The 18,875-nt window shown below is 41.0% G+C and overlaps 1 protein-coding gene across 1 annotated transcript in view; it reads right to left on the bottom strand.

Annotated features, from left to right (window-relative positions):
- The window catches only part of LOC120569870 (beta-galactoside alpha-2,6-sialyltransferase 2-like), a 52,265-nt gene extending 34,924 nt beyond the window's left edge, over positions 1–17,341 (bottom strand). The window contains exons 1-3 of the mRNA XM_039818013.1: positions 17,095–17,341; positions 3,606–3,662; positions 2,415–3,519 (exon numbers count right to left, since the gene is read on the bottom strand). Of these exons, the coding sequence (XP_039673947.1) occupies positions 2,415–3,429 (1,015 nt within the window). The 5' untranslated portion in view covers positions 3,430–3,519; positions 3,606–3,662; positions 17,095–17,341. The remainder of the gene's footprint in view (positions 1–2,414; positions 3,520–3,605; positions 3,663–17,094) is intronic.
- Between the last annotated feature and the right edge of the window lie 1,534 nt (positions 17,342–18,875).

Below are 18,875 nucleotides of genomic sequence, written 5' to 3'. Positions count from 1 at the left end.
TGCCCTCAGAGAATAAACGGTCATGAATTACAATTTTTTATTTGACGAGTTTTCTATATTCTCATAATGACTCTCTGATGGCGTATGTTAGGCTTAGAATGGCTTTTTTTTTTTTTACATGGTATGCATGCTCAAAACAAAGAAAACAATGATGTGTGGTTCTGAAAAGACACATTCACTTTCTTTGGTTATGAGCATGTGCATTTGGTTGACATTACTGGACAGAAACCAAAAACAAACATGGGGGAGATTTAGAAGCACCTGCCGAGTTTAAGTCCAAGGCCTGGTGCTGAAAACTGCCTCGCTTTTCTTTGCTTCTAAAAATAAGAAATACCACGCAGTCAAATATTCTTCATCCTCCAGCACTAAAACAGTAAGCAGATACACCAAAAACACCTTAATAATCAATAATCCAAACCTCACTTGGAGGTTTACTGAAGGCAACTTTAGTCTGTGATTCACCTACAGCTTTATAAATAAATCTGACCTTATAACGCTCGGATTTCTTTTGCAACAAAAGAACTTTTCCTGCAGCGAGTGGAGGCATCAGTGTCGAAAGGCTGCAGCGTTGATGTATTCACTGACACGGCATCACAAGTTAATCCTACTGTTACCACAGGGTCAAGTGCAGTTGTAGGTTTGCAACACTTGTCTGCATTGGCTTTTCAGTGATAGTTGTTTGCTCGGTTTCTCTTTCTGGGACAGTGTTAACTGGGGCTATCCTGTAACGCTGTTAGGATATCGACATATTATGTAAATATAGAAACATAATTCATAAAGCCAAAGCTCTTAGTATTAAAGATTTTGCTTGCTTTGAGACACTGATTCAGAAGGAAATGCAAGGAAGCTATATGTGATGTGAAGGAGCCTGATCGGTTAGCAGAGGGGGTTCAGCTTTTTCTAGTGAGCCATCTGTCATTGAGTTCACACTCTCCCCACTTACCAAATAGCTGCCAAAGTCTGTAAACCAAGAGCACACGCATTCAAACACAACGACATACACCCTACTAGGCACACACTCAAGCCTGCTCACAATCAGCTTGACAAGTTAATCAGCAAATGCTCTACATATGGATATTATACAAGTGGATATTTGTTGACCTTTATAATGCAGCATTAGCGGGCCACTGTGCGTAAAGCATTACAGATCAAGCTAAATTAGTTAGTTTACTCGCTAATATGGTAAACAACTACCTGATTCATTATGTTGGTCTTGTGCTGTAGTTGTTGACAAGCCGCAGTAAACATCTTAACACGGATCTTAGTAATCTTGTTACATCTGTACTAGTCTCGCATTGCCAGACCTTATCATGCAGAGATCTGAGGAGCAGTTAACCTCATAAATCCACCGGAGTTTAAACTTCCAACACAAACCAAATGGAAGGTAACATCTGGCTGAAAAGAGTGAAATCCGGTGGAATTTCCTACGGCAATGGAACAATCCCGTGGAACATCGTGGATCTAGACTACACTAGTACTATTCCGGTAGAGCTACTGTAGCTATGCTTTGTATTGTTTGATGATGTAAAGCTGCTCCTAATGAAAGTCTACACTTTTTCCAGAAGTTTAAAAAAAAACAATACTTTAAAGTAAAAAATTACACCCCCTGATAGGAGTGTTTGTATTTGAAAAGGATTAAAGATCTCGAGTTAATTTGCCATGTTTGCCGTTAGTGTAAACTGACACACACACTTAATAACATTAAGGCTTTGGTCTCTAATAATATCCTGTCACAAATAAAAATTATTTTTTGAGAATTTATGATACAACTATTTCTCTGTTGGCAATAGTATTATTTACTGCAGTAAAGAAAAGATCAGGATCACCCTCCAACAATTCTAATTATTTATATGTATAAAAAAGAAAAAGCTCACGCAAGTAAAAACAAAATGAGAATTTAAACATAAAATAGTTCGAGTGACACTAGTCAAGTTCAAATTTAGTGCAAACTTAGTGCAAATTTAGCGCAAACTTGAACCAAATGAAGTCTACCTGTTCATCCATACAGAGTTGATTTGTTTTCATTTGCATCTCATCTGCTTCTCATCTATTTTCCATCTCTGTATGGAGTGGAAACTTTAGGGACTGGTTTATTGTGGGTTGTAATGAAAATCGCAGCCTCTTGGTAAAGTATAGCAGATTTTTGCCAGCAGTCTGATCACAAAGAGCATTAACTAAAAATCCTGGTCTTTCAGCTTATATCTCTGGTTAAAGTTTGTCATACTTTATCTTTTCTTTTGTCAATTGTCAGGCTGGGTAGGATTACCTTTGCTTTATCATTATTAAGTTTTGGTACCGATACATACCTCGCTTTCAAGAATACAAACTGCTTTTTCTACAAACCCTTATTTCATTTAATAAAAGAACAAAAGAAGCCCTGTGGCTCTTACTCAGAATCTTTTCTCTCTACTCACCGATCTCTTTGCCCAGTCCTGAGCGCAGGATGGCACCCGCCGAGGTGACCACTGCACAGGTCTTGAAGCTACTCTGGTCCTCCCGCCTGTGCAGTCGCTTTAGGGGAAGAGACGGCACAAGACGAGCCCAACCAAGTGAAGAGAAGGGCTGCTCCGACCCGTCCACTGTCCTGAGCTGGGCCTGGGCTTTCATTTGACACAGTAGCTCCTTAGCACTCTGGGCGGCACTGCGATGCCCCTCGTAGGAAACATGGTGTTTGTTGGCACTAACGTAGTCCTTCATGGCGCGCTGCAGCCGAGGACTCAGCATGCCGGCAGACACACGACCCCGCCACAACCTCTGCACCACAGAGGCAGACTTGGAGAAGTAATATTCATCCAGATCAGAGGAGTCGCCACCGAGCCTCCTGCCTCCTGTAACCCTTATTCTGTTTTCTAGTTGTTCTTCTTCTTCGTTGTCCCTGTCATCTTCTTCTTCTTCTTCTTCTTCCCCCCCACCGTGATAGTGTGTGGTGCTGACGTGGTTCTGGTACTCTGTCTGGGAAGTTCTCTCACGACTCTGGACTGAAGGGTCCGAGTGAGAACCCACATTTTCTGTACCAAAGGAGGACCAGGCAGCCAGGCTCTGTGGGTCCAGGTAGTCCTGGTGGCTGGTCTCCTGGCTACCATAAATGGCATAGGGAGCAGTGTTGGGGCTGTGGCTCACCTCCAGGCTGAACTCCTGGGTCGTGGAGCGGGCAGAAGGCTCTGGCTCTGGCTTATCTCCAGGGTAGGCTGTCGTTAAGGTGGAAACCAGCTCAAGTCGTGAGCCCAGGTTGGCATTTTGTTGATGGGAGGCCTGTATAGAAGCTAGGCGACGGGTGTCCGGGTGCTGGGAGAGTAAAGAGCCAACAGAGGTCAGGGGTTCATTCACACGAGCATCCAGAAAGTAAGAGAGGAGGGCTAGGAAGAGGAGAACCCAAGCCAGCATTCCCACCAGCACTATCCTCCGCCACTGCCTCATCCTGGACTTCATTACCTCTCACTCACATACACGCCTGTTCAGCTGGCCCATCAACAACAAAGCCCCACGGCCAGGACTTAGCCCAGAGGTCAGCTGGAGGGCCTGTAAAAGACAAAAGCTCAAAATAAAACTGCTCAGGGGAGAAAAGAAAAATGGGGACTGGTGAAGCAAAAGTTTGAGACACTCACCTCAACTGATACTTCTATTTCTTCATGACCATGTGTCTTCCAGGATATAACAGGACCCTGAGAAGAGGAGTGGTACAAATTAGGGAAGTCAAGAGCACACATGCATACATGAGGCTGTGTGTGCATGAAAAAAAACAGTCACACCACAGGAAAACACCTCCTGCAGGGCAGAAGTTGGCTGCTTTCCACTCTTAACAGAAAAGGAGATATTTCATTTCTGACCACTAGAATCAAATTTACAGCTTCCTTCATTAAATCCTTAGCACAACAAGAACTTAACACTCAGACAACAAAGATCCCACAAAATATGAATCATTTAAAGAACCCCTTTGGTTTTATAAACAAACATACTCCAGGGTTTCACCCAAGGAAATTGTCAAGTGTGAAGATCAGTATGAACTTTAACTTCAGACTCTGTTCGGTAAAATGGTGATTATCAATCACATCCATAGACTGGTGTATAAAGATGGATGGATGACAGCTCCCCAAAAGTGAAGCCAAAACATCTTGATCGCCCCCTGGCGGCAGCAAAAGCAGCAGATGCTTTCACATTTTGAAACCAGAAATTTTCAAACCAAAAATTGGTCCAGTAAAGCTCACCGTTTTTGAATAGATGTGAATTATCTAAATAAAGATAAACATCTGCTCTATGGTCTGTTTTTTTTATTTTGTTTGGCATTCCATTAGCTGTCCCCATCGTATCAACCACTGTTCCAGTGCTCTAATGAAATGCACTACAATTATGACACTACTTCAAAAACCCAGACTCATCAACATTTCACATTTGCATCAACATGCTGTACAAAAAAAAAAAACACAATCATTAAAATAACACTACCATTATCAGCATGACTTACTCTAATACTCTGGTTTACAACACATTAGGTTCAATGATGGCTTACAGACTGAAATACACAGCAATGAAGGTGAATAAATGAAGCATTAAATTGCCTCACATCAGAGGAACTACAATCCTCTCAACCACATGTAATTATGAGTTTTGGTCTCTTAATGTGGGAGCATTTCTTTATCCCTAGAGAGAGAGTGGCTGGGTAAAGCAGGAGAATAAAAGATCCTGAGTGTCAAGCCTCCTCTAGTCCTAATTACAGCTTCCTGTCTCTATAGCTGCAGAGTCCTGCAGAGTGCAGCAGAAGTGATCTCAGGCGCCCCCCCTCCCCATATACCCAGACATTCAGGCCTCCCGCGGCCACACAGGAGGCCAAAGCTCATCCACATACCCTGGTCAAACACTGGGGAGCAACTGGGCCAGAGGGAGAAGAGACGGTGTGGGAGAAAGAAAATAACGGCAAAGAATCTAATGCAATTACTCAGACAAAGGTACATCTGCACAAACACACAAAAATCTGACTACTTTCCCAAAACTTGCAGTTCTGCCTAAGGCTTTCAAGTCATTGACAGGTGGGGTAGGTGTCAGGCATCCCAATCCCCTGTGTAGCAGTTTCAACATGTCTACTAGGCTGGGGCCAAATGTTACTCAGTTAAAAATATGCCATTTAACATCTGGAAATAACAGAAGGCCAGACGCACAAAAGCAAAACAAAGAAAACAAGCAGGAAAACCCACAGCTGCCCAATGACATGTTGTCAACAAATGGCATCTACATGCACCACTGTTCAACATAAGCCCACTGTGGAAGTGGAAGTGGAAGTGTGTGTGTGTGTGTGTGTGTGTGTGTGTGTGTGTGTGTGTGTGTGTGTGTGTGTGTGTGTGTGTGTGTGTGTGTGTGTGTGTGTGGATGCGCAGCTAGTTTGCCTCACCTGGCAGCGATCAGGATGTGTGCTTCAGTAACTGCGGTGAAACAACATAAATGTGTGGCACAGATGGAGAGGCGGGGGTGGAGGACAGAGCTAGTTTTGTGAGGAATACACAAAGACACAGTACAAAACGGGAAACATGGAAACGAGCCACTGCCAGGCAGCAAAGGACGACTAAATGACTTAGTGGGAGTTAGCAGGAGATGGCGATGAACAAAGGAGCCTGATGAAGATATGTCATAGAGAAAGAGAGAAGAAGCTTTTGTCATCTGGGAAAAGGAGATTGGTTAAACACTGTATTTGCAGGCCATTTGCCATCAGGAGGATAATTATGTGGTTTATGACCTGCATGAAAGAAGAAAAAAAAATCTGTATAATGCAATACAATTCAAGAGCCCCACAAACTACATCTTCCGAAATGACAAAGTTGAATCAACACTTATTTAAAACTGTTTCAACAAGAACTGAACATTATACCATTAGGAAAAAAAAGGAAAAAAACTCTACAGGGCTACATTTACTCAGGCTGAGAGCACAAAGCTAGAAATGCATTGGTCTTATTTGTACCTATTGTACTTTGTAGATTTGTAGACAACTTTAACCATATTTAACTGAAATAACAGTTTCATCAAGTGACCTTTATTATTAGACTTCACTGCTTGTAGGTGAAAACTGTATTATTACTTTATTAAATGATCCATTTTAGGCATTCTTTATTCAAATGTTTAACGTTGAACACATTTGATCATAACTATAGAGTACAAGCAAGCCTCCATGTCTGTCTGGTCAGTCAGCACAGCGGGCCGATGTAAATTTCTTTCAAAATCTCTATTGCTTGAAACCAGTGTTAATTTCGTCACCGAAAAATAAAAAAAATATTTGGTTGCCTATTTTCAACATGTCATCATGACTTTGCGTAAACTTATTGCGTAAAAAATTTTCAGCTATCCATGTGTATGTCTACGCTGTATACAGCGGATGTAAACATACCCACCACGTGGTGTTGCCACGTTGCGTGTTATCACGAGAAGGTGACGTACTATTGCGAGAACAACGTCATGCCTGTTAAAAAAAAAACACAGGGAAAGGCTTTAATAACAAAAAAAACGAGAAAAAAAACACAAAATAACAAAAACACGCTTAGGAAAACAATAAACGGTTGGGTTTAGGAAAGAAACATTGGGGAAGGCTTAAAAAAAATAAAACGGCTGAAATCCACCACCCCAACCAACCTCCTTACGCGGACCTACGTCCCTTCATACTACTCGCTATGGCGACAATACACTCGCTAAAAAACGATTATGCAATCAGTCTGCTATTTTAGTGAACAAGTGAGTTAATCCAGCTTCTGAAGGATTTGTGGAGAGAACAGGTAGCTGCGATAATGCTCGGAGAGTAGGAAGGACGTAGAAACCAGATCTGATCAAACTGTAAGAGTTTGTAAAAAAAAAAATGCTTAGGAGACATAAACATTTAAAATACATGAATACAAAATTAGACTAAAATTTCACTGACAAAAACTAACAAAAATCCATCATTGTGGACTATTGTTTGTCAACAGACTGCCAAAAATGAACACGGCTTGAAATAAAAATAGCCGATTATAATATGACTGCATCTCTTCAAGGCAGCCAAATGCTGCTAAAATCACAATAAAACCAGAAGAGTAAAATATAGAGACTATATAGATAAAAAAAAAAAAGTTATGTAACCACATTCCTTGAGTCCCAGCATGCCCTGGTGCTGCCTGCTGTAATATCGTCTACAGTCCAGGCATCGCCAGAGGTGACTGACAGCCCTTGAGGGAATATAGCCACTCTGAAAATTGGTCAGTACACAGAAGATGTCGGGTTATGAATGCTTTAATCAAAAAATCTCTAATAAATGAACAGTTTCCGTAGGAAGTAGAGGTTCTGACTGTGACATAGGAAAATAAGGGCCACACAAACTTTACAGAAAATACAAAGGCCATGCTGTGAGGTTGGCTTACAGGAACATGGTCTCAATACCTGTATTTAAGCATGAATTAAATTAATTCACAATGAGTGGGTAGAGTCTGATTAGTGAAATAAAAAATAATCTGTGGTGTTTAACACATGAAATTACAAAGATGCAACAATAAAAGAGTCTTACAAAGGAGGTAGTGGATGATTGAGGTATTCAGTTCTGCAAGAGAACATGCTGTCCTTCTCTATTTTGCACACTGCATGGCAATACATGCAAGTGTGCACGTTCTCTCAAATAAAACAATAACCTTGTTACTCATGAAATATTGAAACCACAGAGTGAAGTTGTTCTTCATCTAAAAATAAAGCTGATTTACTTAATATTCACCTCACAGCAGTTCTATGAGGTACAAGCTAATACATTGTGTGGTTAAAAAAAGGCAACAGGACAAGGTCTGCTAAGCATTTGTGGACAGACAGAGAAAAGTATGGACTGTATGGTCAAGAGATATTTTAGATTTCTGAACTCATTTGCGAACTTGTCCAGGCCAAATCTCCCAGGATTATGTGAATAGAACATGAAAAAAAATACAATACATGCTTCATGTATTAAAAGTGAGAAAAACAGATTTTCCATTATGTATTACATGAGGGAGACACATTTAGAAACCGGCTGGGTGTATGAACCTTTATAACTGGGGCACAAGTTATTTATGAATTTGAGCTTGAGTGGAGCAGCAATGCGCTGCAATGGGCAATCAAATCAATGCAGGCACACATTCCTGGTGAAATACTTGAGGCCGTATTTCTACTGTGTACTTCATGATCATGTGACATATGCACATAACAAATTAGTTAATTTCCAAAACACTGTTTCCAAGCATTGCTTTTAGCTTAGCTGCTAACAGCTATAGGCTACTTCTGTTTCAACGAGGCAGTGTGATACAGTCAGGAGGGAGCTACAATGGCAGGCTTTTCACCCCACCTTCGACTGTAGCCAGGTATAAGCACATTGTACGAGCACACTGAACTCTTAACTCCACCTGTCTTAACATGTTGCCTAAACCTAGTTGTGTTTTAATTGCCTGAACCGAAGCGTAAGGAAGTGATGATACAATGAAGACATTCTGTCTGAATCACGCTGTTAACAGAACCCAGTTTAAAATGGAGGAGAGTACTATCTATCCAATTGCACACAGTCCTCAAACTGTCCTCTGCGTTGCAGAGTTCATGCTCCACTACTGAAATTTTACAAATTCCACTTTAAATGAGCACAGAGTTTAAATTATCATTCAAACAGGGAGCCTGTGTAGCTGTTGTAAGCACAGAAGAAATCAGAATTTAATCCAAAGTCAAAAACGTCAAGGTGTAAACTTGTGAAGCAAATAAGAAGTGTTTAATCTCACCATTTCAACTGCTATGAATGTATGTGACTGAGATCACACTTATGTAAATTAACCATGTGATCAACACCTTTCTTACATGCTTAAGTTTGATTTACAGCCTCAAGACTTTTGGGCTGCATCTGATAAAAAAAATGAAAATGACATCTGCAATTTAATCCTAGAAATAATTTTTCACAAATGGAATTCCAGTAACAAAACGGTCATTAACGGAGAGGCAATAGAGGCGGTAATACGAACTGTCCAAACTCAGCCAATACAAAGCATAATATTTCATTGTACTGCTCACACACACGTCTGTGGTTTCTCATGTCAAGCAGAGATGACATTTTTTGTGGTTGCAGATTAGACACTGCAAATACAGCAAAGGTGGACTGAAACAGGGACATTAGAAGCCACTTAAAGTCTTGAACTGAAGTGAGAAAATTGAGTTACAAAGAAGGCATAGGCATATGCACAGACTAAATGAACCGAGCCACTCTCTCTCTCCTCATTTAATGAACCCCCTGCTACAGGCCCACCCCGCTTTAGCCTCAGGAGGCAATGAGGTTATTACCAAGTAGGACATCAGACTTTACCCTGTGTAATTAAACTGCCAGTGTCCGATCGCTCCGAAGGGTCCGCTGCACTTCATCACATCTTGAAACCCTAAAGTGCAGCTTAAGAATAGCCTGTAGACTGAATGACTGGGCTACCTAAGTATATATGTATGAGCAAAGAGAGGACGATGCCGAAGCTAAAGCGCCATCTTGTTGTGTAAACATTTTGTTTCAAATCTGCTATTGATGTTAATCCTGTAGCACAGTTTCAAGGCCAAAGGAGACGAGAGAGAGAACAAGACAGGACTGATGATATACAATATCTTTGTTTTCCCTGATGGATGGAAGAATTACTACTTTTTACTTCCAAGACAAAAGCTCAAATTTCACAGGTTAAACTCTCCCTATATATCCTGCCAAACCCTAATCCTGCTGCTGCTCCAACATAATGACATAATGAAAGGCTTCCTCCTTCCTTCAATGCTACTTCCACTCCTCACCTTCTTTCCTTCCCCCACATCTGCCTTTTTCTGTGGCCTACATTTAACCATGGTGCTGTGCATGCAGATGTATGTGCAGACACCACTCCACTGACTTTGTTTGTGTCTATGTGTGTTTGCTCTAAAGTCAGACATTTTTTGCCTTACCCGCGCAAAGAACCAAATTAATATTGCATTCCCTGCTGCATCTCTGTCCACATGAGCAAACGTGTGTCGCTACTGTACTGTGGCTCTGCCTGCCAGTCTTGGAAATGTCGTGGTAATGTGACTGCCAGCAGTAGATCAACCAGCTCTTCACCACTGGCACCTAGCATGTGGAGCTGAGAACACACTGCAGGCGATACAGCTCATTCCAGCCATCCTACTGCCTGCCAATCACATACACTAGAGCATGCAATCGCATGGCTGCATGCACGCATAAAGAAGCACAGCTTACAGAGCAGCTTTGAAACCTGTAGTATAGCACAAATTAAATTTAGCCACCAATACATTGAAGCATTTCAGATCCTTCTCCTCATAAGTAAGGAGGCTAAAAGGTGGCACAGAGCAGGTCACTTAAAAACTTGTTAAAAAAAAAAAAAAAAAAAAAGCCAGGCATGTCTAGTTTTGCCTGACCACAAATCAACTTGCAAGGACTTGAATGTAATGCAGGAGGCCAGCATGAGTGTTACTCTCCACCAGTATGATAGCACTGCTTTCAAGAATGAATGAAAAAAAAACATCATTCCTTGTTGCTTGTTCACTATAACAAGGCAATAATATGACATTTAATATGACAGTTAATTACTAAATTACCAAACTGAGCTTTAACAAGCCACACAGATGCACACATCTGTCTGTATGATCTAACTTTCCACAAAAAAATAATAAACAAAATTTGAGCTAAAACAAGTGATGAAAAATTATAAATCGGATGATCATAGACTTAATTTTTTCAAGCAAACATGCCAAATATTCATTGGTTGCAACTTCTCAAAATGTGCATATTTTCTGTTTTTCAATGTCTTCTATAACACTAAACTAAATACCTGTGGGGTTTGGACATGGTCAGACAAAGCTGTTTGAATATGCAAAATTGCGCTTAAAGAACTCACTATTTTCTGACATTTTATAGCCCAAACAGTTACTTGATTGATCAAGAAAACAATCATCAGATTAACTGATCATGAAAATAAGAATGTTGCAGCCCTAAACAAAATGATTGAACCGCAGCCAATACTGACTTTTCAAGGCTAATACCTACATCAGTATTGGGAGTCTAGAAACCAGTTTGTGTATAATCCCCTACATGAGTATTTTTTCAAAGAAAGGAGTATTTCCAGTAAGTGACAACGCATATAGACATGGACAATCTGCTGTTGTGTGCTACATGTCAGAAAGGACAACTAGGGACAATGACCGGACCTGATTCGTTAAGAGTTGATATGAGAAAACAGCTTAAAAACATTTAACGTTAATGCAGCTTAAAGTTTGCTCCTTAAAGCAAGTATTTCTTTGGTTATGTGTATCTGATGTTAGATAGTTTTTGTGGCAGTCTCCACGGTAAAGGAGAAAATATATGTTTTATATTCTTCCCTCTATGTGGTACATACACACAAAAACAGGAACACATCAAATCAGTCTTGATTTTGTGAAATGATCAAAAGAAAAAGAAAACATCTTTCATCCTGGTTTTCCCTTGGTGCTAGCAGAATCATGAGGGTTGGCTTCATGCTGTTGTAATAACAGGTCCAGCAAGGTCAGTGAAGAAAGTACTAACTCCATTAAAGACTGATCCCGCTGAGGCAGATTTGCTCTGTCCTGTCCCCTGCTATCCTCCTTCAACCACAGCACAGATAATATCAGCAGAGCAAAAATGTCTATTTTTGCAAAGGTGTGCTTAGACACTCATTAATCTTAGTCTAAAGAAGTGACTATACCCAATAATGGCCAAAAGGTGTGAGGAGGAAGTCCCTCACATACCCGTCACAGTCCATCTTATGTAGTAAACTTACAACAGATCCACAATGCGGAGAGTTGACGACAGGGTCACATGCTGCATCTATCTGCACACAATGAGCCTCCATTCTGAAAAGAGCAGTGCATACATCCACCTGGGGACACACACAGACACACACACGAACCAGAGCCACACACACACACACACACACACGTTAAATGTTCATGCCCCTTGTAATTACCAGAGCAGAGGACGCGTTTCATTTAAAAATCAGCACTACTGACACAGCCCTTGAGAGAAAACAATCCCCTGACTCATTCCAAGTGAGTACTGGACAAGAGAAAGTCATCAACCACCAGACATCCGCTGGCTATTCAATATCTAAACAAGAGGCAGACTTAAAAGTTTAAATCTAACAGCGCTGTACTCAAAGCACCTCACAGAGTAACCTCAACTTTAAAAAAAAAAAAAAAAAAGTTATCTGACGTAACACAAGGACGGGAAGAGTTGAATCATACTGACCTTCTAAGCACATCCTATTCTGATAAATCACACAGGGCAGTGGTTCTTGATGACAGGCTTTCACGGTGCACAGAGACCTCTTCAATACAGCCTGCCAACAGCAAGGTCCTATGAAGGAAATGCAGCTCTACACCTCACATTATGGCCCATAAATACAGCTGGGAGCACTGACGACCCCAGCGGGCAGGCGTTTGATATGAGAAAGTAGAGAAAGTCCACTTAAAGCTCATTTCACTGTCTGTTCCCCTTCTTATGGAGGCTGAGAGGACATAATGCTTGTACCGTCAGATTGTATGACTAGTCACCCTCCAACACAGTGACCCTAACTCCATTTGTAGTAAATTGTCTGCTTATCCATGTTTGGGAAATGCAGCTTAGAAAGCTGCTATTACTCCAAGAGCTAAAACCAACAACATTTGTCTGGTCCAGACCCAATTTAAGAGCAGATTTTACAGGTTAACACGTGCTAATGCTTCAACAAAAAAAAAAAACAGACGCGGTCAGGATTTGTTCATATAGGGGCCTTACATACTGGCTTTTAGATTTGTGGAGAAAAATCACATTTGACTGCCCAGAGAACAAGCCCACTAATCTACAGCTCCACAGCCATTTCAGACAGCTTAACCTCTCTATAATCTGCCTGAATTCTAAACACAGACTGAGATTACAGCCTATCAGAGATTTATAGAGCAACTATGAAATCTACGCCACAATAAGCTGCTCAAACCTTCCCATGTCGCTGTTTAGGAAGACTCAACATAAGGAGCAGAACACACAGAAATTAGTGCCTAAACAACTCCTCTCAGGAAGTTTACAATATTGTGAAGACATCTAATAACCCTGGACATCCATGTGTTTGTCATGGAGAGTCCTGTCCTCCGAGCGCTCACGCACTCAGCCAGGAGTGAGGGGCACAGCTGGTCTTGATGACTCCAGCGCTCTTGCCTTTGAAGGCTAAGCTCAGATAACTGCAACTCTGGTCGGTTAGCGCACATCTGAAATTACACCTTCACCTTCCCAGAGTGCCCTGCCCATGCAGTCATTCCACTCCTCTGTACGGTCTCCACATATACAGCCTGGAACAGATCAAAATGAAACTCTAGCTTTGGCCGACAGTAAAAAAAAATATGAGAATTTTGAGAGTAACTAAAAAGAAACCTAAATGTTTGGCCTTGCCATTTCATGACCATCTGTGAGAAACTGAGCACAGAATTTTGATATACACAGTAAGATGAGGAAATCATCTTTTTCCTTTCTTTTAATGGCTAAAGAGACAAATGTCCTTAAGTAGTTGCTACTGACCAAAAACAGAGCTATAAGAGAGGTAATATTGAGAACAGTGTGCTGTAGCTGCTGGATGTGTAAATAGATGTAAATAAATGTTTGCTAACATGTTCACTTTATCAACTTAAGGTGGTGATAGGTCATAGTGTTCAAAGCTTATGTATGTGCTCCTAGGTAGCCCCAAATACCCCCAATATTAATCGATTTATATCGAAATAAAAACCATGTAAAACCTTCTAATTTTAAGTTTACAGCTTCTAGCCTCATTCTTTTGACCGGCAATATCATCTTATGGTTAAATCAATGAGACTGTTCTGAGCAGCCTCAAAGCTGCAGTGGTGCCATATTAAAAAGATGCTTCACTGCGCTGCTGCTGGTGAGATGATAAACTGTCTTTGAAAAACAGAAATCTGTATCCTTTTACTGTCATGGTGCATCAGTAAAGAAATCTGTCGTTGAAGCATAGCCCCTGCCTTTTCTGTCCTGCAATTTGTTTTCCATTTTGCCCTCAATGCTGTAAGGTCAATCAGTCACACACTCAACCTCTAAACACTAACACATTATCAGAAAATATGTGCTTATTCCATAATGTTTTGCTTTGTTCAGTATCGATTTAACTAATGTGAACAAAATAATTCAGTTAATACTTCCACTGGGATTTATGTACATCCCTCTCAGACTTCCTCTGGTGCGATGCTAATCAGAGCAGTCACTCTTTGACTAACTAGTTACCTCTGTTACTGGGTCATCCCTGACAGCAATTATGCATTCCATCAATTGGTATTTTTAGAACAGCGGCACTTTCTCAATGCTTTTTTGTGGCTTAAAAAAAATATATATATATATATATATCAACCTCGTTTTTGATGTGATTGATGTGGTGGTTTACAATGACGATTCTCACTGTTTTCGTATAGTTATTGTACACTGACCATTGCTTTAATGTATTCTTGTTTAAGTCTTCTCAGCTGGGTGCAGCTGCATGTTCGAATTCACTGCTGTGTACATCTATTCCACAATAAATCTGAAATATGTCTGGGAATGGACAAATTGAGATTTAACCATTAACATACACTATCTCATCTCAGTGAGGGCTGTAGGGGATACAGTCCTTTCTTTTGTACATTATGTGTAATTTATGTGCATAGTAATTTCTTTGGAAAAAAATGGGGGTTACCTTCTAATCCCGCTGCCATTTTTGTCTGAACAGTATAGCCTGTTTAGTGTTCACGTGGATATGCCTGTCAAAGACCTTGAACATCAAAATAAATTAAGGAAACTTGAAAATATCAACCTGCCGAGTAGGGCTGCAACTAACAATTATTTTCATTGTTGATTATTTTCTCAATTAATTGATTATTTGGTCTATAAAATGTCATAAAATGATAAAAGAAAATACATTGATTAGTGTCATCCCCAAATGTCTTGTTTTGTCCACAACTCAAAGACATTCAGTTTACTGTCATAGAGGAGTCAAGAAACTATAAAATATTTACATCTAAGAAGCTGGAATCTGAGAATTTTTACTTTACTTTCTTAAAAATTTATTCCAAAAAAATAGTTGCTGATTAATTTAATAGTTGACAACTAATCGATTAATCTTTGCAGCTCTACAGCTGAGCAAAATGCCAGTAACTCTATAGTGGATCAAGTCTTAGATTTTGTTGAGAATTGATATATATGGGATGTAAAAACATGACAAAATATAGTCTTTGTGGAAAATGGCTGCATGTCTGGTGTGTAGTGGTTCACCATTGTAGCATAAAAGTGGCATATTGTTAGTGCATACAAAGAAAGCTGCTCCCCTACAGTACACACCTGCACTCTGTCAGCACACGCAGAAGGAGGCCGCCCCGTTTGAGACAATAAATATCCAGCTGCAGAGACAAGGGGGTGCGAGCCGAGTGTGTAGTGATAATTACATAAAAGCAATAATGCAGATGTTCTGAGACTCACAACTCTTTCACACATTGGTGGTGGGTATATGCATTTATCAGGTAGCCATTAGCATATTAATAATGCATCGTAGGTGAGAGTGGGTAGCAACATCTATAGTTCACTTACTATGAAAGAAAATGTCCTGCCAAAAAAAGAAAAGAAAAAAAAAAGATGAATAATTCAGCTTTAGTTTTATATAATGTGTGTCCTTTCAGCTGTAGCCTACTCTGGTGGTTAAAAAAATAATTTGGTCCTTGTCGCAACCTCTCAAAAGCTTTGAAAAACAAAATGCACATAATTATTCAGCAGCTGCACACACAAACAAAGACACTTTTCTGATGCAATGTCACTATAACCTGGGGAGAGGCTTTGTATTGCCTTTTCTGTGCCGTTTTTGCTGCAAATAAACTACAAAAGGACACACTGGTGTTTATTCCGGTCGACTACAGTGAAGCGTGAATGTGTGTGTTCTTTTTGCAATAACTGTTTCGGTCTACTTTCGACCTCCTCCGCTGCTGCTCTTGAAAGTGATGTGAACCTGCGTTTTGGTGACATTGAGATAAGCCTTGATAGCGCAGAGTGCCGAACTTCCACTTTCCTGTTGCTGATATCAGACAACTCACACTTGAAAGGAAACACAACCCCCCACACACAAATAGAAAACACTTAATTGCCCAGTTAACAGTTGTATGTTTTCCTCTGCGTTTAAATGATTTCACTGCCCTTAATCATATGATGTGAAGGTGATTAGGGAAGAGGGGACACTTTTGCATTTAATTTAAAACACTTAGTCCAAAAGCTGAAATGTTATCTGGTTTGTCACTAATAAAACTGCTCCAAACAAAAGCCTGCTACAGATGAGAAGCGATGCAGCTGTGGATATGAAAGTGCACTGATGTGAAACAAACACATTTCAACACAGCTCCTAAAATTAACCAAAGAGCAAAAAAGTAGATTATACATCATGACAAAATAGTGGCACAGACCCGTGCATACCTAAGTTTCCTCTTCAAATATCCATGTGGAATCAGTGGGTTGAAAAGGACACATTATGGTGCCATCATGCCTTTCAGATATCTTTGCCTGGAGCTCCTTTCTTGGCCTGGGTTTCCTGTTTTGAATGAAGTCTCGGCTGCTTAGCAAAAACAGAGTGCCAAGGGAACAATAAACCTCTGCATCTTCTCCTCAAGTTGAAGAACAGCATGGAGCATGCAGGCCTGCCTTCACTGTGAGCTGCGAATCAACTCTTCAGTGTGGAGAACCCCGATTTTGTTAAATAGGACACAAAGTCACCATACAGATCAGCGTCATTAACTGATGCACATTGAACTCTGCTGCATGTGACAATTATGCTCCTAATGTTTATTAAACCAATTGTTAGTGTGGACCTTAAAGAGCCGCGCGTTGACTATATGAGCTGCTGTTAAATGAGCCTCCTGTTATGATCGCCGTGATCCGGGTTAAGTAACGCAGACAAAGGATGTTCTCCGAGGTTTGATCTAATAATAAATATTCAATCGTTTTAAGCAAACATCATGCATGCACATCCTCCCCCTGTGCTGCTCTGTGCCCTGCACAAAGCGCACTGAAGCAGCTAATGCAGATCTGTATGGAAATGCTGCAGAAAGCGAACAAAGCCTTACCTAGAAACTGTATCGGTCCTCGCGGGATGCTGGTACTGGTGCTACTGTCCGGCGGTCCATTTTGCTCCTGTTCGCCTTGTTGCACAGCAAGCATGCGGCTCGTTTTGGCTCGCCTCTGCTCGCCGTATACAGAGAAGATATCCACTACTACGCTGAGCGGAGCGGAGCGGAGCGGCGGGGCTGCGATGTCTGTCACTCTGTTGCTGGCCTTTTTCTCGCATCCACATCCACTGAGTTTGAGGGGCGGAGTCAGCGCGGGCTGATTTCGTGGCTTGTTGGGCCGAAGGGAAGGAAAGGAGCGAGTAAAGGGAAATTGATATTGAATTTGATACCTTCCCTGCAGTAGGCAGGAAAGGGAAAGAGGACGAAAAGCATATTATCAAACAAATAGCATCCCAGCAGGTCATTTTGGGAAACCACTTATTACTTAGGCCTACCTATTGCCAAACGTTAGATGAAAAGATATGCTATATAAGTCTACAGCCAGCAGCCGGTTAGCTTAGTTTAGCTTAGGTTGCCTTGGTCGAGTAGTGACTTCCTGATGTCTCTGCTGGTTGCCTGGCAACTGCTCCCAGCCAAGAAATAGTTCAGCACATAACCCCCCATAAAAAAAAAAACTGTTGTTTTACATTTCGTTTTTTCTACATTTACAAAGCCAGGCTAGTGGTTCCCTTTGTTTTCATTCTTTAAGCTAAGGTAATAGGCTGCTAGCTGTAGCCTTATATTTACGAAACAAATATGAGAACGGTTTCGATCTTCTAAACCGTGTATACATGATCTGCGGTAAAAACGTTCCATTGTTTTCCTATAGGGACAGTGGTGCCGCCCAACTTGGCGCTTCCCTTGGCGTGGCCTCCGTGCGCTGCGCTCTAAGTACGAATTATTTCAACTTTGACCTCGTTGCCGCTGACCTTTAAGGCGCAACCAATTCCAGAACGTTCCTGCCCTCTGCTTTGCCTCTTTGCTTTAGGCCTACTCTATGCAAGAAAGCAAATAAGCAAATTTCCCTAAATTTAAGGAAAGACAGAAGTCAACTTAACCTTGATCTATTTATTCAGTGCTTTGATTCCCAACCTTTTTGGCTTGTGACCACTTACAACGAAGGAGCTTATTTGCGACTCTTTGTCACAGATTGCATAATATGAATTGTGTGCAAAATGGGGCAAAACTATCCAATAGGCTTTTTCACGAGAGAAAAAAAGCTACATTTAGAGAAATAAAATAAAACCCACAAAAAAACAACACATTTGACTCATATTTGCTGAAACTGACCCTATGTTCCAGTAGAACTACATGAATTAGGTAAAAAAAAAAAAAAAAGACAGCTCCTCTGGCACCTCCTACAGCCTGTAGTGCCATTGGCAAAATTCCACCGCTCCCGGTCGATTTTCTCCAATCAGGGCCACAGGTGTGGTCTATCTGCCTGTCAATCACTGCTTAGGCACGTACACGCATATATAGCGTTCTCCCTCCCCCCTCCCCGGGCACGAGCTGCAGAAAAGTTTTCCAAAACTCCGTGAATAATGGAGAGGCTTTTCAGAGGTGGCGTGGCTGCAGGATTTTAAAGATCTGAAGAACGATGCAGATGTAGCCACATTTCCTCTCAACAGGTAACATAATTACCATGAATGATTTATCTTTCACTTGGTTATTAGTAGTCAAAAGTCCATAAAGCTACGTTGGTGAGGATAATAGTAATGTTTGCACAGTGGTCGGTCTGATATGATGCTGAAATGGCTAACGGTAGCCTGCTAGTTAGCATCGTTTTACTGTTGGTGAGT

The sequence above is a fragment of the Perca fluviatilis genome, chromosome 12 (genome assembly GCF_010015445.1).
Source record: "Perca fluviatilis chromosome 12, GENO_Pfluv_1.0, whole genome shotgun sequence".
Taxonomy (NCBI): Eukaryota; Metazoa; Chordata; class Actinopteri; order Perciformes; family Percidae; genus Perca; species Perca fluviatilis.
Note: the sequence above shows the minus strand (reverse complement) of the source record. Positions and strands in the feature narration are given on the sequence as shown.